This window comes from Malus domestica, chromosome 02, assembly GCF_042453785.1.
Source record: "Malus domestica chromosome 02, GDT2T_hap1".
Classification (NCBI taxonomy): domain Eukaryota; kingdom Viridiplantae; phylum Streptophyta; class Magnoliopsida; order Rosales; family Rosaceae; genus Malus; species Malus domestica.
The window spans coordinates 27,204,295-27,230,123 of NC_091662.1; the positions used below are offsets into that span (position 1 = coordinate 27,204,295).

Below are 25,829 nucleotides of genomic sequence, written 5' to 3' on the forward strand. Positions count from 1 at the left end.
AGCTGCCACATCTGCCTAAACAAACAAGCAGAGAAGAATGCAGCATGCACAGTCAACTCAGCAGAAAGAGTCTGAGATGAAGAACTCGAGAAGATGTCGCATCTGCTTGAGGACGGTGAACTCGTTTTGACCCTCAAATTCTTGGGTCGACTTACTAGGCGTTGTGGGCTGCACGTGCCGATTCACCACCCTTGAATCAAATCCTTAAAGACCAAGTCACCAATTGGAAGAGGAGCCCATCAATCTCGGAGATCATACCGTTGACCAAACTACTCAGGTGTGAATTAGAAAAATTGAACAAAGCAACAAGTCGTCACCTTCACCTCGTGCCTGCTTGCCGTGTGTTCGAGTCAGCCTTCAAGAATCAAGCCTCAACGGCCCTTGAAGAAGCTTCCAGCCAAATTCAAAATCAAACCTCGACGGCCCTGGAAGAAATCACAAGTCCGATTCAAGATTAAGTGTCTACCACCCTTGAATCAAAACCTAGTTCAAGAATAAGCTGTGGAAAATCAACAATTGGAGGAATCTAGAAAATCCTTCAACCCAGTTCAAGATCAAAGCTGTGGAAAGTCAACAAAGCGCAACAAAATATGTGTCGATTCACCCACTACCAAAGCCAAAGATCATCTACCACATGAAGCTCCTTGTGGTCCAATTTCAACCTTCAAGATCAAGCCTCGACGGCCCTCGAAGAAATTTCAAACAAAAAATTCAAGAACAAGCCTCAACGGCCCTTGAAGAAATCTCAAGCCCAATTCAAGATCAAGCCTCAAACGGCCCTTGAAGAAATCTCCAGCCCAATCCAAGATCAAGCCTCGAATGGCCCTTGGATCGACATCTACAGTAAGGGACTTCAAAACGCATCTCCTACACGTGACAATCACATGTATACGACGCGCCTTGAAGTGGGGGCATTTGTAGACATCGAAATTTCGGTAAATAAATGTTGACCGATAAATCAAAGTGTCAACGCTCATGTATTACATAAATTTTACACGTAGCGTGTGACTCAACGAAAATTGAAATGAGTTGGAAAAGTCATCAAATAGGACATGTGTCAACACCTGGCAGAAACGACTTATTTCATCTAGGATATTATATTCAAAATTAGGCATTGGAAAATTCTATAAATACAAGCCTATTTCATTCATTTAAGGAAAGCAATTGATATTAGACCTTGAAGCTCTGAAGCTCTGAAACACCGAAGCTCTCAAGCATCCAGGTTCCCGAATAATCAAGAAAGCCTTCTTCGTTCTTCGTTCATCGTTCTTCCAAGATCAAGCCCCAACGGCCCTTTGGATCAACAATCATCCACCAATTCAAGATCAAGCCCCGACGGCCCTTGAAGAAAGGGTTCTTCGTTCTTCGTTCATTGTTCTTCCAAGATCAAGCCCCGACGGCCCTTGGATCAACCATCCACCAATTCAAGATCAAGCCCCGACGGCCCTTGAAGAAAGCACCATCGTTCATCATCCGTTCATCCAAGATCAAGCCCCAACGGCCCTTTGGATCAACAACGTCGACAAATCCACACATCCAACCGTTCTTCAAGATCAAGCCCAAAAGCCCTTAAAGATCCGTTCATCACTGTCAAGATCAAGCCTAAAAGCCCTTGGAGATCCTTTCATCACTGTTCTTCAAAGATCAAGCCCAAAAGCCCCTTTGAAGATCCGCTCAAATCCACCTTCAAGATCAAGTCCACGGCCCTTGAAGAACGTTCATCCTTAGATCAAGCCCAACGGCCCTTTGGATCAACCACACATCCACAAATACACACCTTACGGAGATCGAATCAGAGGATCAAAATAAAGAGAGATTGTAACCCAAAATCATCAAATACATAATATTTGTTTGTGCACGTTGTTCTTGTCTCTTTCGTTTCAGGAATTTTCCGTGTTCACAGATGTACGATGAGATTCTTGAGAAGAGGAAGACTTTGCTAGTTTGGCAACAAAAAGAAACTTCTTGCAAGCTCTCAAAGCCAACCAATCTTTGATTTTGGTTGGCGAGACTGGTAGCAGTAAAACCACTCAAATTCCTAAATTTATTATGGAAAGTATTCCATAAATCTGCAGGACAAACAATTGCTGCTCGTGAAGAAAAAGAGAAGTGTACCTTTGCTCAAGCGAGAATCAAGTTTCCAGGCCACATCCTTTGTTCCTTGTGTCAATTGGCGTTTTTGAAATGAGAGTTGGAGCATCAGTTTCCAACTGGTGTTGCAATCAAACACAACATTTTTCTGAATGACCGAATCCACCCTCGTGATAACAGTTTTGAGTTCAAGTTCAAATAGAACCCTGAACATGTCTAATCCTAACTCATTACGCCGCCCTCAATATTATGCAATTAATATGTCATCAAAGCACCATCAACTGGTAAATAAAAAAGTGAAATGAAAAAAAAAAAAAAAAAAAGAAATACTATCACGTTGCTTTTATTCACGAGTCGTCAAAAGAAGAGTCATTTGACAACTGTGCTTGCTAATAAGCTTTTACTCGTATACAACAACAAGATTGAGATGTCCGAATGCCTGAATAGCGTACCAGAACAGAATCATAATATATATAAGGTTATATATTACTGGGAGTTGGAGTTGCAATTGCAACTGTTATTGCCTCTGGTGTTGCCTCTGCCGTTGCCTCGGGCTTCTTCTCCAACTTTTCCAGTGCTTCCCACAATTTCGTGTCCTCAAAATCTTTAATAACGAAGGAGACTCCAGCGTTAATCAATGACGTCCCAGGATTCCTTGTAGCTATACCAACAACTGGCATTCCAGCTGCTACTCCAGCTGTCGTTCCTGAAACGGAATCCTTAACAACCAAAAACAAAACAAAGATGAGTGTGATGCAAGACATATCAGAATTCCATTCAGAGAATGTTATCGTTAATGCAATGCATATAGTTTTGAGAGCCAAAGTGCCAAACCTCAAAGATAAAAGTATGCTCATGTGACACTTCAAGTGTTTCAAGAGCCTTCAAATAAGGGTCTGGAAATGGTTTTGCTCGATCACATTCATTTCCAATAACGAGAATTTCAAAGAAGTCTGTGAGCCCTAATGATGATATCATTAGCTCCCCACTTGCTCGTGGAGAATTTGTCACTGCGGCCCGTCTCAAGCCTTGCTTTTCAATCCATTTGCACAACTTGTCAAGGCCCTTGACAGGTTCCAATTCTTCAGATGCCAATCTGCATGTGTGTCGTAAGTTAGGCTCAGAAAGGTTCTCCTTAGATAACAGAAAAAATAATGGATAGAAGCAAAACTTGAACACTTAAGATCGAGTGTGTCTTAACGGAAATCTTCTTTTAGTTACCGGAGTCTGACATGTTATGCTAGGACACTGTCAAATCCAGAATGTAGACAGGTAATGCGACACGCTATATATATAACAAGATCAGAATCTTTTACAAATCAATAAAGGTGGTAGTTGATACAACTTTAGCTATAGAAGTCCTGTCATTCGTGACAAAAGTACAAACTTCATCCAATATCCATACATAAATATGCCAAATCATTTTATATAACAGAAAATGAACATTAATTGTGTGATCAAAGACAGTTTGATATAGTTTTACCTTCGGAAAAAGGCTTCCTTATCTTCCAAGAATTTTCTTGCCCTTTTGATTTCCCAATCGGGAAAGATGGTACCGCAAAGATACTCATTGTTCTTTCCACTAATATGTTCACTGTAGAATTCCTCAGTGATAGGAACCCCTCCATTATAGCCTACCTGCGGTACACAAATATTTGTGAGTTTCATATGCTAAGTATGCGTGTATGTGTGTGTGCGAGAGAGAGCGAGCGAGAGGTCTACTTCTTGAAGCATTTCACGGAAAGCATGGTAATGGAGGGGATCTGAATCACACAATGTTCCATCGATATCAAACAGAATTGCTTCAAGAGGAGCGAGAAAAGCCAGGGAGGATTTGCTGCCATTACGAAATGGGAGGATAAGGATGATTAGGGCCAGCAGAAGAGCAACAAAAGTTTTAAACATAAAGAAAATAAAATAAAACAAGATGCTTGTCTGGACAAATTTACAGAAACTATGCAAGTTCTTTGAGGCATTTCATCAACTACCTTGTGCGCAATCATCGTAATTAAGCAAATATTAAAGAAATATTACAGTGTTAAGAAAGATCATCATTTATCACAAACCATATCATTGTTGCTAATACATTTGATATCAAATTCAAAAATATTATTCTTACCATCTTTTTGTACACATCTTTCTAATAAAGAAGGAGCCCACATACATTAGCGGATCTTAATTTTATTAAAGAGATTATATAAATGTTGGTACAAGTAGATGGTAAAAGTCGGACTACTCTTTCAAATTTAATTTGGAAAAGTGCTTATGGATTAATAAAAGCCAAATGACACATAACCCAAGTCATCATCAATTCGTCATGCAAATATTTCGAAGATTTTATGGAATGCACTTGTTTGATTAATATAAGTATGTAGATATTTTTAAATAGAGTTTTGTTTTTGGTAAATGTCCTAATGATTTGTTAAATTACACATTTAAAAACTTTAACTTACAATAAAAATTAAAAAAATTTAGATTTTAAAAATTGGCCGAATTTTTCAAAGTGTTATTACAACAAAACTGCAGAATTATATACGCACTACACACATTTCATATTTTACTAACTACGCCTTTGCAATTGTCAAAGCACTAAATATAATAATTGAGAAATAAAAAACACTAAATATAAACTATATTTCTCTAAATGCGACAAAATTTGTGCTTTTTCAAGAATCTCACATGTATTTTTCAAACGTTTGGTTGTTGTTAAGAACTTTAACAAAATACATGTGACATTCTGGGAAAAGTATTATATGTTAAGAAAAATATCACATGTGAAAAAAACATTAGATTCGTGAAATACAAAAATAATGCACAAAACGATGAGTTATTGTTTAGGGAGCTCAATTTAGGACTAGCTACAAAACTTACACGTGTTTAATAAATTGATATTTGGTGATCAAAATAATTCATGTGAATATATGTATTTATTACATTTAATTATTATTTGACCGTCGAAAATGATAATTATATTATATACATGTAAGTTGTAGTTAAATCCCATTTGAATGTACTATTTCTATTATTTTAACACCTCTCGTTATTTTAATTATAATAATGAATGGATTAAATCGAAACAATATACATGATTAAACATATATTTTAGAAAACTTTAACGAAAAACTCCTGGTACTGTTCACTTTAACGAAAAACCACATTTTTACACTAAAAAGTCAATTATGTTACTATTCACTTTACCCTGTATTTGATCATTATCGTTAAAACTTAAAGTTTTCAAGCCATTTTCATTAATTTTCCTTATATTTTATCATCTCTTCTCTATTAATTAATGAAACTCTCTTTATCAACCAAAAGATGGTGAAAATATTACTTAGTCTTCCTTCACACAAAAAAAAATGATGGGCAATAATGTAATTTTACAGGTCCAAATTTTACTGTTTTTTATTGAAGTCTCACATACCGATGATGTTAAAATACCTTCAATATTAAAAAAAATAAACAAATAAACAAATAAATAACCAAAAACAAAAACCTATCACTCCTCCACTTCTCTCTCCCCCTCTCTTCTCATTTTCTAAAAAAATATATTATAATGAAACCTTCTTTATCAATTAAAAGAGGGTGAAAAGATTACTTAGTCTTCTATCATACAAAAAAATGATGGGTAATAATGTAAATTTACAGGTCCAAATTTTACTATTTTTTATTGAAGCTTCATCTACAGATGATGTTAAAATACCTTCAATATTAAAAAAATAAATAAATAACAAAAAAAAAACTTTTCACTCCCCCCACGTTCTTTCTCTCTCCTTCCCTTCTCATTTTCTAAAAAAATATATTCTTATACATAAAATATGTAGATAAATGCTAGTATCTATTAATATTAGTGTACGTGTGTTTCGATTCGATGCCTGTAAGCAAAATGATATACGTAATATAAAAGCCTATCTTGGTAGGAAAGAAAGACGCATTTATCTTCCTTATGTGAATAAAATAAACTGGTTTGCTTAAGGATAACGCATGCACGGTGGAGGTGCATCCAGCAATCATCATCCCGATGTGGGAAAAGCAAACCGTGTTACATTGCAATACTTAATATAAATTATTTAATATTATGATCTAATTGTATTTTTTTTACTCGTAATCTACAAACTTTATTCGTTATTGGTCTTATTTGAAATTTATATACACAATCATTAAAAATGATACATATTTTGAGTATAACAGGCGTGCATACTAAATGAAAAACCTAAAAATTTATAAAAAGCAAAGTGACTGACGCATTACTACCATGTAATATTTTTCTTTGACTATACAATATTCTAAACTACCATTATCTATATATAAAAAAGAGATTGAAAATAGAAAGCAAAGGGGCGGACCCACTACCCAGGCCAACCGCCTTAACGTTTGTAATTAAACAAAAACAAAACACTCAAACAAATAACTCAATACTCATCTTTAAACTCAAAATTTCTAAAACATGTAGTAGTACTGAAACAGAAGGAAGAAGGAGGTTGAAACGAGAAGCTTCATGTGCAAGAAAAGAAAAGCAAACCTGTCATCAACAGCTGGGAGAGAATTTGATGAAATATTTGACATCCTGCTGCTGCTGGTGTAAAAACTGGATACAAGAAAGGAAGGTATTTCAGAAGCTGAGTTAATTCCTTCTGTGATGAGCTTTTGGCTGATATAGTCTTCTGCAAATTCTATCATCTTTTATAAGTGGTCAGAAAAGAGTTTGATATGCAGCTGGACGTTTCCTATAAGGATATACTTTCTTAGGTCAAAATTTAATACCAAAAATATCAAATTGACGTGAGTGAATGGAAATTTTAATTACGATTGTAGATTTAAGTTGAGTCCAAAAACAAGTGGATTTCAGTGGACGTGTGTGCCATGTTCCATGTCTCTTGCATATTCCCTTTTCATTCTCCAGTAATCTTTCAGACGGTCACATAGCGTTAATAATTTCGCTTATTATAATTTTTTCACTTCAAAATAGTAAGTATATGGCGCTAGCATTCGCTAAGTCTGATGGTTGCTTCCACGTAACCTCCAACATATTTATAAAATATTTTGAAAATCACCTACAAGAATCAATCAGTGCAACCAAAGAATATTCCACTACTGAAAAAACGAAGTGACAGAACACCACGGAATGGAAAAAGATCGATAATTGTGGTCCAGAATTAACTAAACCTACATCATTAACCCCTCCCTTAGATTTTAATTAGACAATACAAGACAAATATTAGAAGAGTAAGAATATTGACAACATAATCTAACTACAGTAAAACTTCTTTAAAGTAATACTTTATAAAATAATAATCTTTTTTAACATCACACAAATTTTTGGTCCCAACTTAGAACCAGTTAACTATAGGAATAAACTCCACATTGTATTAAGTGATAATTTTTCTTGGTCACATTTTAAGGAAACACACCTCCGCATTGTTATAATTGTCAGTGAATACACAAATATGCAATATCAGAAATAAAAGTTTTAAGATGAACTAAAATATTTCTCTAAAGTTTGGGATAATGTTTTAGATTTTAGAGTTGATGGCTCATCTTTGAGCTTGCGGGTATGTAATACTTCATTAGCATAGATATCTTATTGTTGAAGTCAAAATGTTTCTAACTTCTCAAGTATGTTGGGTAAGAAACAAAATACTCGGTGCCAAAAGAATTCTATTTAAGAGATACGAGATTTATTAAGGATAAATATATTTGTATGATATTTTTGTTTCTTTGAGAGAAAAGATAAAGAGTTTTATTGATAGAAGAACCAACAACATTACACCACACAGGGAGCTTAAACAAAGTAACCCAACTGCCCATTACACTCTTCCAACGACAGATCATAAATGATGTCATCAGAAAGTTGTTCAAACCAAGAAAACCTTCGATCCTCAAAAAGAGCATTACGTACGCCAACCTTTGATAGGAAAGGTCGTAGCGAACCACAATTACCATCTTAGATTAAAAACAAAAAGAGCATTACGAGCAAGGTGGTGGGCAACATTGTAATACCCTGAAAACTTAAATATATGAAATATATTCATAATTATGAATATGTGGAGAAAATTGAAAATAAATCGATTTACGGTTATGAAGATAGAATTGAGAAATTATTATAATTCACGTAATTGTATTATTGAGATTTTATGTTATTTTTCAAGAAATTATATTAGTTTATTTGAGATCGGTTTTTAAATTAAACTAATTACGAAGGTTAAAGTTTGGAAATTAATTATTTAAAATCCATAGATCTTTTGAGGTTATAATTATATTTTTTTAATAGAGTTCGATCTCACGAACGCGTAGGCGCAAACCGTTCGTGAAACGGAGTTATAATGAGAAAGTTATGAACGATAGAAGTTGAGGGTAAAATAATTATATTGTCATTAAGTGGGAAGATTCTAGAAAATCTTGAAACAAAAGGGGAGTGCCACGTGTGTGGCACTGATGGAAAGGAAAGGAGAGATAAGGGAGAGTCTCGGACCAATCATGGGGGGAGAAGGAGGGAATCAGGGAGAGAAAGGAGGGAAAAGAGAAACAGGGGATCGGGACCCGACCTTTGGTGACACGACCCGATCGGCACCCTTAGCAATTTCCGATGGGTTTTCACCCATTTTTCCTGTGAATTACACCAAACAATCACTTGGAAACCCCTCCACGACCTCCCCCTTCCTATTACATCCCAAAAATATAGGGATTTGGACTTTAAATCGGGAGAAACCGCACGGTGGGGTGCGGCGAGTGGGTGTTCGAATCCACTAAATCTGAAGCAAACTACATCCATCTCCACCACCATTAGACTCCCCTTGAGGTCTGGAACAAAGCTCAAACAATGGTAGGGACGGCGGAGCACCGGAGGTGACGAATCGAGGACACCCATTTATAGGGTTTTCGGTGGGTTCAAGGAAAATTGGAGCCTTTCTAGGCCAAATTGGACTTAGCCACAGGTATAAAGTTTTCTCTACTATTTGAGATCTTTATTTCTGTAATTTTTGAGAATTTTTAGAAATAATTAATTTTCCAGCTAGTCGGGGCGGCCGACCGCCACCCGCGGCGGCGGGTGCAGTGGCGCACGGCCAGGGAGCCGACAATTGTGTTTTATGCAAATTTCATTATTCTAATTATGTTTTGAGATCAAATTGCTGTGGTTTGAATATTAATACGATTTTGGTATATGTTGGATTAAATGAATATATTCAGATTTGGTTTAAATTTTGGAATATGTGAACTATGAAAGGCTTGATCCCGCTAACGGGTACGTAGGCAGTCTAACAGTGTTAGATGCAGCCTTAAATAACCGAGATGAATCATACTTTAGAATTTGTCTAAGAAGAGAAATTGGTAGATTAATTTACTACATTTATCTTATGCTCTTGATGAATGAGTTGGGTTATGGATTTTGTGGGTAACTCATAATTTGTCAATCAAGAATTATTTTATGTTGAGAAGTTGAGTTATTAGAAGAAAATTAGATTTGATAGAAAATCTAGGCACATGCCTTAGTGATTAAGATATGTTACAGTTAATGAGGAGGAATTAAGAAATTTAAATAGAGAATCGTGATTTAAACTTTGCTAAATAAAGCGGGAGTTTATTTTGGGCCTATCATCAACATTATTCCCCGTAAACAAAATATATATTTTCAGGGGCGGGGTGTTACAAACACCGTTTGCTTGATGGTGAGTATGGTAATTGAAACTCCAATGATCACGAAGAGTAGAACCTTTGCGTCCTCCCCAATGTGTAAAACGGGAACCAAATTGGTGAGTTGCTGTTGGAGAGCTGCCACGATCTGAAGTGAATCACACTTATGAAATCCCATTTTCGTCCAATGGGAGATATCTATATGATTCATATTCTAGCTATTGTTGTGAAGCAAGTAGAATCCTTGTTTGACACATCAAATTGCACCTTAATATCACAATGATCATGTAATAAATAGCGATACAATGAAAGATAGAAGACTATGTTTGTAGAACTCAACTCAATAATGAGTGAGCCGAATTTCATTAATATTTATAGGTGAACACAACTAATCAATACAGGAGTAGGATTTACAATTCAATTATAACTATGCTAGGATTCTGTGAAACTAGAAGCAAACTTCATATCTGATGAGAAGTCTTTCTGCGATATGGACAAGTTTGGACAACAAGAACTCAAAACGAACAGCAAATAAACCCTTGGTGAGAAGATCAGTGAGTTGGAAGAGACATAATCAACCTGAAGTTCCTTACAAGTACCTTCTCACGGGCATAATGATAATCGACCTCGACATGGCACATTCGTTGGTTGTCAAGTGGATTTGAGGTAACAGAAATGGTACTGACATTATCACGCCAGAGGCGCATATGAGCAAGAGGAAGGTGAAGATCACAAAACATGGTTCAAAACTAGGAGAGAGCAGCGGCAATGTAGTCGAGTTGTCGATATTCAACTTCCGTACTAGAACAAGACACTCCTCGTAGCTTCTTCAAACTCCAAGAAATAAGGTTGTCGTCAAGGAAAATACAATATCTACCAGTAGAGCGTCAGTCATCAGGATCACCAGCATAATCAGCATCAACATAGGCAGTGAGTGGAAAAGCACTCGGACAATAAATGACACCAAACGTATAAGTGCCTTTAATACAACAGAGAATACGCTTAACAGCAACCTAATGAAGTGTAGTTGGCTTAAGCATAAACTGATAAACTTGATTAACAGCAAATGTTATATGAGGACGAGTGAAGAAAAGATATTGTAATGGTTCTACGACACTCCGAAACTCGGTGATGTCCGATAATGGTTCACCATCATGCACACTAATACGACGGCCACTAATCGCAGGTCTTGAAATTGGCTTGCAATCCACCATCTTGGTACATTTGAGATGATCAGTGATGTACTTGGTTTGAGTGAGATGGAGACCATGACTAGTACGATGAACTTTCATGCCAAGGAAATAATGGAGGGGCTAAGATCTTCATAGAGAACAATTGACTCAACTGCTGAATTAATCAAGTGATATGAGCCATGCTATTACTAGCAACAAGAATATCATCCACATAAATCAACAAGTAGATGATCATAGAGCCATCAAAGAAAGTAAACAAGGAGGAATCCGTATGTGATGATATAAATCCTACATTTCCAAATGTTGATAAAAACACTGAAACTAAGAACGAGGTGCTTGTTTGAGACCATAGAGAGACCAATGCAATTTGTATATATGAGAGGGACGTTGAGGGTCAATAAAACCTGATGGTTGCCATATATAGAGCTCTTCATTCAATGTTCCATGGAGAAACGCATTTATACATCCAATTGGCGAAGTGGCCAATTAAAGTGAACTGCAATGGAGAGAATTAATCGAATAGTCACATGATTAACAACGGGACTAAACGTCTCACCGTAGTCCAAACCTTCTTGTTGGTGAAACCCATTAGTGACTAATTGTGCCTTATAGGGCTCAATGGTGCCATCGGATCTCTGCTAGATTTTGTAAACCCATTTGTTTGGAAGGATGTTCATATTGGATTGGATATGAACCAAAGTCCACGTACCATTCCTTTGCAAGGCATTGAATTAATCGGCCATTTCTTTGCACCATTCTGAAGATTTGTTAGCCTGACTAAAACACTTAGGCTCAACCAAGTCATGATCAAGATTAGTAGTAAAAGCATACTTTGTAACAATCTTATGAATTCCAACTTTAGCACGAGTAACTATGGAATGGGATGATTTACCTACCTCGAGAGTAGATGGAACCGATGCACTGGAGAATGGGGCTAGTGGCAGGTCACTTGGTGGCAGTGCAGAAAGGTTAAAAGGCTAAGCTGCAAGTTTTGGTCTGCAAGTATAAACCAGCAAAAGGTGATGCGGTGCAGGTTGAGGAGAAATGGCAAGAGAAGCATCAGAATGAGGCTGGGTAATGGGTGCAGGTTGCGATATGATAGGCTGCAAAGGAGATGGTGGCGGTGAAGGAGACGGACCAATGTGAATGACAAGATCCATAGACAAGGAGAGCGACGACAGCAAAGTAACAATAGATTCTTGATATGAAAAACTATTCTCATCAAACACAACTTGTCAAGAAAAAAAAAATGCGTCCCATAGAGGGATCTAAACACATATAACCATGATGATTAAGGGAATAACCCAAGAAAACACAAATGTTTGGAACGAAATTACAATTTATTGTTATTGTACGGACGCAAATAAGGATAACATGCACAACCAAAAACTTTGAAAAAATTATATTGAGGAGATTTTTGAAACAATTTTTCATATGGTGAAAGATTTTGTAAAAGAGTACGAGCAGGCAAATTATGTAATTAGCAGTGTGAAAAGCCTTGGCCCAATATGGTGTGGGCAAACTGGATTGAGCTAAAAGAGTAAGGCCGGTTTCCACTATGTGTCGATGTTTACTTTTGGCCAAACCATTCTATTCAAGGTGATGAAGACATGTGAGACGGTGCAAAATGCCATGTTCATCTAAAAAGTTTTGAAAATACGATTAACAAATTTCCCACCACCATCAGTTTGAAAGGCCTTAATCTTAGAATTGAATATATTGTAAACTAAGTTTTTTTTTTAACTAAGTTTTTAAAAGTAACAAAGGTAGAGAAAACATCAGATTTTCATCGTAAAGGATATAACCAAGCATAACAGGAGAAATCATCCACAAATATCACATAATACTTAAAACTAGAAACAGAAAGAGTTGGTGAAGACCAAACATCAAAATGGATTAATTCCAAAGGAGAAGAAGACATTGATGTAGATAAAGAAAACAGTAACTTATGACTCTTACCTAGGGGATAAAATTGACAAAATTGACTAGAAAACGTGCCTGTAATTGGCAATTTATTCACAGAATTAAATGTTTTGAAATAGAAAACAAAGGATGACCTAGCCTAGAATGCCACAAAGCATCAGTTACACGTTCACCTAACAAAGCAAAAAAAAACCTTGAGTTTAAGGAGAAGAACGACAAGGATAGAGTCCATTGTCACTCCGGCCTTGTAAAAGGGTCATCCCCGTCCGTGAATCCTGCACACGATAAAAATTGGGATGTAAGGTGAATAGTCAATTATTATCATCGGAAAATGGTTTAAAGAAATTATGTTAGTGGAGGCTTGAGAACAATATATTGTATTAGGCAAACGAAAATAAGCATATTGGGTGCGAAGAAAGGAGTCACCAATTTGAGAAATTCGCAAACTTGGACCACTATGTACACCACAAATTTGATCAGTTCCATGATATCATGAAGATTATGTAATTGACCAGCATCATTGGTTATGTCAGAGTTGGCTTCGGAGTCGAATAACCATTGTTGCACAAATGGTGCAGCTGTAAACACATGAGAAGAAGGGACAACTGCATAAGCCTGAAGATCAGACGAAGGAATCCTACCTTCATACGACATGTTGAGACGATTAAAGTAATCAATAGCTGAGTGACCATAGCGTTTGCAAATCTGACATTGAATGCGGCCAGATGAAGAGAAGGTTTGCGGTGAACTGAAGAAGCCATTGGAACCAGGATGAGGTATGAGAATGTCATTGGAAGAGGATTACCCTAAGAAGGGGCTGCATATGAAGAATGTTGTGGAAAATAATTGTTTGAACTATGAGAAAAACCACCACCACTTGAATAGCCACCACTGCGATCACCACGAAACGAACTAACACGGCCACAGGAATAGCGCCACCGCAACCACCACGCACAGCAGCAAAGGCAGAGGTGTCGACATCTGAAGGAAGAGAGAATGCATTGTGACGTTGTTCTGCACTCAGGAGTAAAGCTTCCAAAGCATTGTAGGTAATAGGAGTGTCACGGGCTTAGGCAGAAGTAACTGTAGTCTCGCACTGGGGACCAACTTTTACTCATAATGAGTGAACCAGATTTCATTCATATTTATAGGAGAACACAACTAATCAATATAGGAGTAGGATTTACAATTCAATTATAAATATACTAGGATTCTGTGGAACTAGAAGCAGACTTCATATCTGATGAGAAGTCATTCTGCGATATGGACTTTGTAGTTGTAGTTTCAGTAACAGAATGGAACTTTGGTTTATCATACAATACAATATAGATAGTATTGCTCCCTTCCAGAAGGGTTGCCTTCAACAAAATCAAAAATCAAAAACCAAAGAAATAAGAGCAAAATTAGCTCTTGATATGATAAAATTATGCAATATGCAACAGTTTATCTCTATAGATAATTATAACACTGTTCTAAAAATCCTAGGCTAGCGCCGCCTAGCACTGTCTAGGCCCTGCCTAGGCACTAGGTGGCTGGCCACCGCCTTGATTAATCCCTAGGCATTTGAAAATTCAAAAAATGCGCCTAGCCCACCAATCTCACTTAGACAGAAAATAGTTACATTTCATTTTTTTCAATAATTTGTAAGAGAATTGATTAATACTTAGAGAACATTGTAAACACGGGAATTCCTGCGATGAATGAGACAAGAACACGTGTACAAAATAATATTTGTATTAATGATTTAGGGGTTACAATCTCTTCTACAAATTTAGCCTCTGATTCTATCTTTGTAATGGGTAGATTTGTTGATGTTGTTGATCCAAAGGGCCGTCGGGACTTGATCTTTAGGATGAACGGATGATGAATGATGAACACTTTCTTCAAGGGCCGTCGGGGCTTGATCTTGAATTAGTGGAAGTTTCTTCAAGAGTCGTTGGGGCTTGATCTTGAAGGAGGATTTTAACGAAGAACGAAGAGGGCTTTCTTGATTCTTCGGGATTTGCTTGAGAGCTTTAGAGTTTCGAGGCTTCAAGGCTTTGGTGTGTGTGAATTCTCTTCCAATTTGAGAGTAGAGAAAATGTATGTCAAGTCCTCTTCTATGCTTGATGGAGAAGCCTATTTATAGGCTTTGAGAATGAATCACCACCATCCATTTGTTTGGTGAAGTAAGAGGATGTTGTAGGTGGGATGAGTGTTTGTTGTAGGTGAAGTGAATGGAAGTTATAATTTTAATACAATTGTCAATATTTATTTCACCGAAATTTCAATGTCTACAAACACCTTATATACTTGTTCCCCATGTTTTCATTATGTTCTAATACTTAATAATCTATAAGTCATTCTATTTTGCAATTTATGTATCTCAATGCAATTATGTAATTTGTAGTATAGGCAAACTTATTTATACAATATATAATAAATTTACTTAAATCCGCTAAAACCCCCTAGTTGCCAAGGTGGTAGATCCTAACCCACTGCCCAACTAATACCTAGTGTATTTTAAAACCTTGAGTATAAGTGGTGTACCAAGCAATGATCCTTCTAGCTAAGCTTGGGTGTGCTCGATCCTCGTGCCTTGTCGAGTCCCAAGCAAGGTGTGAACGCTTGGTGGTCATCCAAAACAAGCAAGGTGTGGCCTGCGTTGGTTACGGTTGCCTCGTGGACCCCCTAGGGCTTCACACACTAGGGTCGTACTACGAGAAAAACACCATGAATAATGCTAGGAACACTAACTTTGTGCACCAAATTTGAGTCACAAGTGATGCGGCAAACGACAAACCCTGTTGTGGCTCCAAGTTCACTTGAATTAAGAAGGACAAAACAGGATCGTTACCTTGCAAGGGAGGAATGTGATCACAATCCAATCATTGACATATTGGTCCAAAAACTGATTAAAATTAGGGGATGAAAAAAAAGATTTGCGAGACAAAAACAAGTAATGCGTGATCAATCTGATATACTATACATATATAGTAAAAAATACTAGAATTTCCCAAACCATGAGAATTTGGGTCAACACCTACAAGAATAACAATCGAAAAACAGAAGAAAAAAAGAGAGGACAACATCTCTGTTGTCCAACAATTCAACAAATTCGATCGTGTTAGCAGCAGTAACTATAACGTCTCGGAATAATAATCCATCTCAGCGGACCCATGCTACAGAATCAATCTCATCCCTAGCTGATTTGTACAATTCAAGCCTTTTAGCACACTCTTGCCTCCTCTCCATCAAGGCCGGATCTTCGTCAAGCAGCTGGGAAAGCTGCTTAGCCTGAAGCACAAACCAAAGCAACAGTAATTAAAAAACAGAAGCGGTAGTAGTTATTCGTGTCCCAAACAAAAATCATTCTTAGTTTTGGTGGTTATTTTGTATTTCACATTATCATGAACCACTGAACTAGAGATGTTCGGACTTCAGAGCATAAGCTTTCACCACCAAAATTAACACCGCATTTGGAAACTGAAAGGGCATAATCACATAAAATAGTAACCAAAACAAAGCAACAGCTCCAAGCAATGCACTGATGACAATCAAAGACCCATTACGACACTTCAAACTTTAAAACTTTTCTATTTTCAGAAAGTTTTAAATATGTTTTAATCATGATTTTGAGGAGTATTATCCTATTTAACAACTCTGATAAGTCAATGAGCATCAAAAAGTGTTCCTGTGCATTTTAGAGAGAGAGAGAGAGAGAGAGAGAGAGAGAGAGAGAGAGAGTACCTCTCTCTTCCCTATTTGTATGTAGAAGTGATTCAGCAACGACATTTTAGCCTCTCTGACTTGACAATGAACAACAGCCTTGGGGATTGTGTTCCTCAGTGTCTCAGACACCATTCTCACATAAGAGGATACGTTCGATCCTATCCTCTGAAAGTGGCCCTCTGAGTAGCGGTCCACAGCAGAGGCAGGTGTTGTACCAGGCTTTCCTGCTGGTGTTGTACCAGGCTTTCCTGGGTTTCCTGTGTTCTCTATTTCCTGGGGAAGTCTCCGAAAGAAATCCACAGTCAAATATGCAGATTCCATGTCCACTAATCGAAGAGTTGTCTTCTTACTTTCATCACGGAACCTATCCAAGGCTTCATTACATGCAGCAGCTATTTCAGCTTGCAGACTAGGAAAGCGCTTCAATTCCTGAGTTACAAACATCAATATCAATCCCGTTTCTCACTAAAAGAACACTAGTTAAAATTTATAACTAACAATAAACTCCATTCACCTGAGTTTCTGCTAATGACTTCCTCACAAGTTCTTTTAAGACAAAGTGAACCTACAGTGGATTTTCAGCCAGTAAGTGATAAAAGACTGATCAAAAGTTCTGTACGACTAGACGAACTTTAAGAACACTCACAACCTGAATAGTAGAGAGTAAAGAAAAAAGGATAACTTACAGCATCCACGGAAGCTTCAGCTGGCCCTCTAAAATACCTCAGTGACCCTTCAATTAGGCGGCGGTAACCTTGCTCCGGAGCAATCAAGTGTGGCTGATAACCATCAGCCTCTGAAACCACTTTCCTTACATTCTGCATAGAAAGATGTCGATCAAATGGAAGCTTCTTCAATGCAGCAGGCAGTTGGTTATCAAAGACACCATAAATCCGATCACCTCCGGCCCGTCTAATATGACAAAATGAAGAACAAAGATATCAACAAACCATAGTAATTATTTTGGTCAAAAGAAATCAACAAATCTGATGATACTACATACAACTTTAACATCATAAATCCCTATGAAGCAGAGTATTACACAGATGAAACTATTGGCAACCAAGTACCAGCACATGTAACCACCAGGGTTATCCAGATCCAGAAGAGAAAGGATGGGTTAAAACCTACTAAAACCAATCCAAAGCCAAAACCTAAGTTACCTAATTACTAACTACTTACAAATTTCAAACCATGATAGTCCAAGGTTCTTTCGTATTAAATACTGGAACCAGCCAAACAATTTAATGCTAACTAAGCATAATACATTATATTTAGATCACCTGCATGGGCTGTCCAGCATACTGTATTGAATACAGAATACCCACATGGAGTTTACAATCATACTCATCAATCATATCTCAAGCAAGGTCAGCTTATGCCAATTTTGCTAAGGATTTGAGAACTAAAGGGAAAACAATACATAAATAATCCCCACTACCTTAAAAAGGTAAACATTGGAGGGACAAAGCTTAAACAAGTAGATCTTACCCTCCATCTAGATGCTCCTTGAAAATCCTGTCAAATGCACGGCAGAGTTCCAGTATAGTGTACAATTGGGCCTAAAATACAAACTCTTGGTCACAAACTCATGATTGCTCAAATATCATTTCATTTATGGTCAAGTGTCACAGATAAAGACGGCTTACCCCAGCATCAACGGCAACAGGCCTACCGAGATGGTCCATCTCAGATTCAAGTTCATCAATGCTTTTGTTAATCATAGACAAGATGGTTGGTATTCGAGCCCTAATCACAGCCTCCAAATGCTACAAACAATATCAACCCATCAAAATGATACCCAATTATATTCAATTGCAACAATAATATTCATACTCAAATACATTCAACTGAGTCAAACCTTTGAGAGAAGTTTTGCAAGATACTCAGAACCCATTCTATTAGCTAAGTGCCCATAGTCAGGACTGGTTTCAAAGTATTCGCGCTCCTTACGCCTCGCAAGAACCATGTCTGTATTTTTATTAATATCTGCTTGTGAACGGTTCACAACTCCAACCCAAGGATGTTGCAGGCGATAAGATCTTCCTTCAATAACCTATGTGGACAGACATAAGAAATGTAAACTATATTTGAACATATTTCTTTGTTTCAGGCACAGAGCATGTAAAGAAAACCACAGTAGAGCTTGAAGGATCACTTCCATTAAATACGAACACATAACTATAGCATGACTGAAAACTTCTACAGTTTAAATGTAAATGCAACTTGCTAAAAGCCTGGTCTCAACTATTGGAAAGTATTAATGTAATTTACTTGAGCAATTTCTCTAAGGCATGTTACTACATTCAAAATCATGTTTTAAATGGTTATATGTGAACTAGTACGTGGTGACTATGATTAAGTATGTGCTTAAGTGTGAAGATGACTAAAATCTATGGGAATGATGATTTTTAATATGTGATGTACCATTGGAAATCCCTGAGGCGATTGTTGGAAGGTTTAGGTCATGTTTTGTTCCGTTGTTTTGCTCGAGGACTAGCAAAAGCTAAGTGTGGGGGAATTTGATAGGAGCCTGGTCTCAACTATTGGAAAGTATTAATGTAATTTACTTGTTAGAAAGTCATTCACATAACAGTTAGCTGTGTAGGAAGGAAGAAAGAAAGAAAGAAAGGAAGGAAGAAAGGAAGAGATCATACATCCAATGCGTTAGTTCCTTTGTCCATCAAATCAAGCTTTGTCAACACCCCAAATGTCCGTTCACCTGCGTAAAGAAAATGATATAAGAGAAGACAAAATAGAGCAATAAGACAACTGCGCAAGTCAAAAGGCAGAAATGGTTACGCTAGAATAAATAGAGCATACCTGTTGGATCCACTTCCCTAGAAAGTTTGATAGCATCTGATGTGGCTATATCTTGGTTGGCAGGAGATATTGCTAGTATAATGCTATTAGGCTACAATAAGCACAAACACATCAATTAGAATTTAGAACACTATTGACGTTCATAGGAAAAAAGAAATGGTTATTGACTTTTAATGGATGTAGAGAAATCACATAAAAACTTCAGGAGTAGGACCTATGTTGCGGGAATGCAAGAGGTCAGTCAACGACCAACCTCTGACATTCCTGCAAAACCGGATCTCACTCCTGAGGGCACAAGAAGTAAAAATAACACCACATGTTTAAATAAAGCAGTGACAGAATGATTTTATAAAACTGAAACACTAAAAGTACAGCTTTTGACAAGGCTATTTGGAATTGAAAAATGCCAGGAATCTTCAACTACTTGCTCTACCAAATCTAATTCCACTCACAGACTGAAGTTATACAGTGAACAAAAATATCAACCACACCATACTACATCAATATTTCCGTGCATAATGACAAGTCAGTGACTTCAAAGCTCCCGTGAAAATTATATGTGATTTCGTAATGATTCATTACCTTCTCAACATAAGATCGAACCATGTTTTCAATATCTTCAACAATACTTTGAGGCTGGCCCTCTGAAAAGAACAACCGTCATTGTTAGCATCTGATAAATAAATTTGCATCATGCAAATCACATCAATTATCATTGGAAATATAACATACCGACAGCAACTTTCGTCAAACCGGGTAAGTCAATTAGGGTTAAGTTGACAACTGCCAAACGAAGGAGATCAAGAATTAGTGTATGGAAACGAACACAAAAATTGATAATGTAAATAAAACTCCAACATTCATCTCTGTGGAAAAGTGAAATATAAAAGCAAGAGAAGGAAAAATAGATTAAAAGCAATAATACCTAAAAGTATCAAAAGGGGTCTCAAAACTATGCCGCTTAATTTGCAAATATCAAGTATCGAGCTTACAACTATATTTTCCTCTGACATAGAAACATATTTCTCTTGGGCCGCATTTGTTATGGAGGTGTACTTACACGGAAACTGCATTGGTTTCCATTCCATCAAAATATAAAAGAAAGACGTCTATGGAATTGCCTGCAGTCAATTCTGCCCCACAACCTGAATTGCAATACTGACAGGGACGCCCGAATTTCTCTTCCGTTCACTTACGTAATGAAAAATTACTTCATATGCCCCTCGGCCATTCGTGTACACCAATTAAAGTGAAAATAATATTTAAAAACTATGGAACAAAAGCTTGCTGGTGCTGCTCCTCCATTGAATCCCTCACTAAATCTTTATCTCTCCAGTGCATAATTAAAAGCTGCGTACGTTGGTACTTCATCAGTTAATCGTCATTGAATTTCATCAACCCACTAGTACATTTGACCCATCTCATCTCCAATCTAGAAATTTTGCTTGATTTCACAAAATTTTCCTTGTCTCCTTTGGTTTGGCTATGATATCTCTACCCTGTCCATCCTTCCCTGGCGATTATTATTGGCTATGGCTTGTTCTGGAGCTAGCTTTATATTCTACTAGTATTTATTTATTTTTAGGTCGGTTTACCAATATATAGATCTGAGATGAGAAAGCCACTCTCCTTTCTCATCTGCTTATCAATGATTTTTTTTTCTTCCCTTTATCAACGTTCATCAATGGTTCTTTTAGATATTACGTCTTTTTTTGTATGTTATATATTTTTGTGAACTCGCTCATGAGCGGTAGGTCTCGGGTTCGAGACTTGGGAGCAGCCTCTCCATAAATGGGGGTAAGGCTAGCCGACATTCACCTCTCCCAGACCATGCGTAAAGCGGGAGCCTTGTGCACTGGGTACGACCTTTATATATTTTTGTGACCAGAGGGAGAAAAAAGTGTGTTCGTATGATATTTTCAATGCTTAGAATAAAAAGAGCATTAAAGGAAATGTGTTGAATCTTATTTCATTCCTAGCCTTCAATCCTACAATTGTTCCAAACACTCACTGGAAATACCAATTCAATTCCTTTAAGAGATGGAATGGAAAAGAAATACAATTCCTTCCCATCGTAGATTCATGTAATACAAATGTGGCCAAAAGAGTCGGGATAGCAGAAGTGGATATGTGAAATAAACATCCGAGCAAATTACAGTTATAACTACAACTAAGCAGAATAACAAAGATGATAAATTGTAACACATTAACCCGCAAAAGGCACCCACACAAAAGAGTAACATTAAATTGTGCAAGCTTTAAAATTTACGGCTCGTTATTGGACAACAAATTTCCAATGGGCGAATCCAAACTTTAGATAATAAATAAACAAACAAAAGATCGGTATTTGCAACATACCATTCGGGGAGTAGATGCTGAGATGGATAGGAACAGGAGATATCTGCTTTGACTTTCCTGTTACTCTATCAGTTTCGTCCTGAATTTCCTTTCGAACCAAGGCTGCAAAGAGACAACAGCATAAAAGTTTTGGGTGTCAGTTCCTTTCAGCAAACAATAGACAATTTCATAAGCAAAATCTAATATCTCTAAGTAAAAGTAGCAACTGTTAAGTCAAGATGCTAAGGTGTTTATTAAGAGCAAGTGCACAAGTTAATATTAATCCTAAAAACAAGACAAATCCGAAAACAAGTTTATTAGAAGCCCAGCTGAAATATACAACAACAACAACAAAGCCTTATCGCATGGCAATCACATTGCCAGGTTGCTTCTACCTAAACTCAAATAAATGTATCACTGGAGGTGTTCAAGAAATTTCAGTAAGTGGTCCAACTCCATACAGTATACTTACTGACTCGGCGTCAAATTTCCAGCTCTACTACAAGTAAGGTGATCAACTGAAAAACTATGCAGTTGTACATAATCTATTGTTTACGAGCTAAAAATTATCAGCTTTTCATTGTTATTAAGTGACATATCTAGTATACCTACCTACCTTCAAATCTAAACAAATGTGAAGCAAACATAAAAGGGAGATAATTCACATACCAAAATCAGTGAACCTTCTCTTGGAAAGGTGAAGGAACTCAGCGTACTCCTGGGTTCCTTCATCTGTCTTGTGGAGCTGCAACACCAAAGGTCGCCTCGTCACAATCCCTGAAATCGTAACAAAATCAACAACGCCATGGTAACCAAAAACAACACCGGCATGATAATCGAATGCCAAGTAAGCTAAAATTAAACATTTCCAAATACACTCAAAGTTTATAACTAACCAGATCCTCTGGGAAGAAAGTCACGTCCAACAATGCTCTCCAAAACCGAAGACTTCCCGGAACTCTGTTCTCACAAATACCCAAATGTTCAAAAAACAAAAGGGGAAAAAGAATCAGCTCCAAAAAATATACACACATGTTCAAAATAAAAATCCAATTAAAAGTCCAGCTTTACTTTTGCTTCTTAACCAAAAATTTGCTCTTTATCTAGTGCAAGTAACTTTCCATTAATCTCTACCTAAAAAGTTGCACACTTTTCTCAAAATTTCTCCCTAAAAACCCCTTTAAACGACAGAGTTAGACGAAAACGAGAAATAATCAGTTAAAGGCGATTATGGGAGAGGCAGACCTGGCCGCCGACGACGGCGACAGAGGGCAGAGCTTCCCACAAGGAAAAAGCACTATCGCCGCCTCCGTAGTCACCGAGCACAGTACACGCCCTCTGGATGCGATTCACCAGCCCTATCAAGCTCTCCATCGTCGTCAATCTCAGCTCTCTCTCTTGATTTGAAACCCTGAATTCGCTTACTCCTTAAGAAATGGGAAAATCAGCGGAGCAGCAGAACTTGACTTCTCTTCCTCTTTGAATGCTTCTCGAAAGGTGAAATATGACACAGTTTTTCTCCCTCGTTTCTGTTTTATTTTCTCTCTCTGTTTTTAGGACAACCGCCAAAGTCGACGAGGTTGAATTATATGTATTTTCGGGGTTGAATCCAATGAGCACCGTTTGGAAAACTGGCGGGCCCCGCTGAGGAGATGGGCCTTCGCTAAAAAGCAACGCGTTTCAAATTTTGAAATTTGAATAGTCTTTCATTCTGGAAGAATAGGACATTCATGTTCAAGATATGGTAGAGAGACTTAGGGCACGTTTGTTTGACAGGATTAGCAAGGCTTGGACTGGACTAGACTATAGTCCTGTGTTTGGTGTGCAACCGGATTAGCTTTAATGGGCTTAGGTGGGACTCACTCGGATTACACGCCTCCTTACGAGTTCTTAACGAAGAACCCCAATTTTGGGCGGACTCGTAAGCACAGAGAGAAAACCGCGAGGATCCCCAACGTCCTGCTCGTCCTCATCTCTGCGAGGATCCCCAACGTCCCTCGTCCTGCTCGTCGCTCGTCGTCGATCTTGCCCTGCTTCCTCGTCGTCGTCCTCCTCACCCTCATCGACGAAAGCTTCTCGTTGGTGCCTAAGTTGAGGTAATGCCGCCTTCTTCCAGCTTTTTTGTTTCTGGGTTTTTGAGAAATTCGGGTTTTTGGGCTGTGATCCTTGTCTATTTTGGGAATTTTTTATTTTTGGATTTTTTTTATGGGTCAATTCGAATTTTTTGATAGTTTATGAAGTCAATTAAGCTGATTGTTAAATGTTTTGGACTCGAAGAGGCATGCATGGTAGCCGATTGCACTGGTTTTTGGTAAAATGTTTTTTTTTCTTTAATTTGCTGCAACATTCACTACTTTGCTGGCGGCCGTCGTAAGCACCCCAGGCGCCGCCGCTGGTTTTCTGTTAAATGGGTTTTTTTCTTTATTTGAGTTATTTTTGTTTTTGTGGGGAAGAAGATTGGTAGATGATGTGGTCCAATCTGGGAACCAATGCATTTTCTTAAACGGCTGAGATTGAAAGACTGATTTGACCTGGTAGAGCATCCAAGTAAAAATTTGGGTGTGTAATCTGTGTGTGTGCATCTGTGTGTGTGTAAGTGTAATATGTGTGTGTATGTAATCTGTGTGTGTGTGTGTGTAATCTATGTGTATGTAATCTCTCTCTCTCTGTAATCTCTGTGTGTGTGTGTGTGTGCGTGTGTGTGTGTGTGTATGTAATCTCTCTCTCTCTGTGTAATTTCTGTGTGTGTGTGTGTAATCTTTGTGTGTGTAAGTGTAATATGTGTGTGTGTGTATGTAATATGTGTGTGTAAGTGTAATGTGTGTGTGTGTGTGTATTGTGTGTGTGGGTGTGTGTGTTTGTGTATTGTGTCCGTGTGTGTGTGTGTGTGTATGTGTGTGTGTGTGTGTGTATTGTGTGTGTGTGTGTGTGTGTTTGTGTAGTGTGTGTGTGTATTGTGTGTGTGTGTGTTTGTGTAGTGTGTGTGTGTATTGTGTGTGTGTGTGTGTGTGTTTGTGTATTGTGGCCGTGTGTGTGTGTGTGTGTGTGTGTATTGTGTGTGTGTGTGTGTTTGTGTAGTGTGTGTGTGTATTGTGTGTGTGTGTGTGTGTTTGTGTAGTGTGTGTGTGTATTGTGTGTAAGTTTGAACCAACTTAAGTTGTACAATTTGATTATGTATGCAGTGTATGTATGTATGCAGGGTGTGTGTGAGTGTATGTCAATGTGTGAGAGTGTGTATGTCCGTGTGAGTGCAGTGTGTGCATCTGACCAGTGTGTGTGTGTGTGTGTATGTATGTCGTGTGTGTGTGTGTGTGTGTATGTATGTTTGTATGCAGGGTGTGTGTGAGTGTATGTCCGTGTGTGAGAGTGTGTATGTCCGTGTGAGTATGTGTGTGAGTGTGTATGCAGTGTGTGTGTGTGTATGCAGTGTGTGTGTGTGTGTGTGTATGTATGTATGCCGTGTGTGTGTGTGTGTATGTATGCAATGTGTGTGTGTGTGTGTATGTATGTAGTGTGTGTGTGTGTGTGTGTGTGTGTGTGTATGTATGCAGTGTGTGTGTGTGTGTATGTATGTATGCAGTGTGTGTGTGTGCATGTATGTATGCAGTGTGTGTGTGTGCAGGGCAATCAAACCGGAACTCAAGAAAGTGTTCGTCCAAAGGCTTTTAAGCGACAACGCAAGCGGATGAGGATTTTGGCTAATGTTAACATGGATGTATTTTATTAATCATACAATCTTATGTTATGGCTTATAACTTAGCTTTGCACTAGTATTTTGGCTTATGTTAACTAGCCATTTTGTAAATTATGGAGATCTATTTTGGCTAATGTTAACTAATGTTAACTAGGATTTTCTAAATTATGGAGATCTTCTTATGTACTTGTATTTGTTGAAGTTGCATGTATTGGGCACTATTATTTTTCTTTTGTTGGGTGATAGAGTTTAAACCAAGCTACATTTGCAAATTAAACCCAATTCTATTAGCAGGTAATAGAAACAAAACAATTGTCAATTTTTTTTAAGATTCATAATATACATGGCAAAAATATGCTCCAATTAACCCATATCATGAGATTTGTAGCATTACTCTATTACACAATGGCAAAAATTTGTAGTCCTAG

At 37.6% G+C, this 25,829-nt stretch overlaps 2 protein-coding genes across 3 annotated transcripts; both read right to left on the reverse strand.

Moving 5' to 3' along the window:
- Positions 1–2,418: 2,418 nt before the first annotated feature.
- LOC103406833 (haloacid dehalogenase-like hydrolase domain-containing protein Sgpp) lies at positions 2,419–7,079 on the reverse strand. 2 transcript variants are annotated; one of them, XM_008345819.4, is made up of 5 exons: positions 6,611–7,079; positions 3,814–3,928; positions 3,575–3,729; positions 2,926–3,187; positions 2,419–2,810 (listed from the first exon to the last, which is right to left on the reverse strand). In XM_008345819.4, exons 1-5 carry the CDS (start codon positions 6,766–6,768, stop codon positions 2,571–2,573), a joined length of 930 nt encoding a protein of 309 aa, XP_008344041.1. In that variant the 5' UTR covers positions 6,769–7,079; the 3' UTR covers positions 2,419–2,570. The 2 variants fall into 2 exon arrangements, with proteins under 2 accessions (XP_008344041.1, XP_028949348.1); XM_029093515.2 differs by lacking the exon at positions 6,611–7,079 and adding an exon at positions 4,211–4,657.
- An 8,699-nt stretch (positions 7,080–15,778) lies between these two features.
- On the reverse strand, positions 15,779–23,439 carry LOC103418434 (phragmoplastin DRP1E-like). The gene is made up of 15 exons (XM_070817416.1): positions 22,953–23,439; positions 22,604–22,667; positions 22,377–22,484; positions 21,729–21,830; positions 20,103–20,153; positions 19,953–20,014; positions 19,371–19,461; positions 19,205–19,269; positions 18,409–18,603; positions 18,197–18,316; positions 18,039–18,109; positions 17,234–17,459; positions 17,062–17,112; positions 16,566–16,976; positions 15,779–16,112 (listed from the first exon to the last, which is right to left on the reverse strand). The coding sequence occupies exons 1-15, from the start codon at positions 23,079–23,081 to the stop codon at positions 15,984–15,986; spliced, it is 1,875 nt and encodes a 624-aa protein (XP_070673517.1). The 5' UTR covers positions 23,082–23,439; the 3' UTR covers positions 15,779–15,983.
- Positions 23,440–25,829: the final 2,390 nt, after the last annotated feature.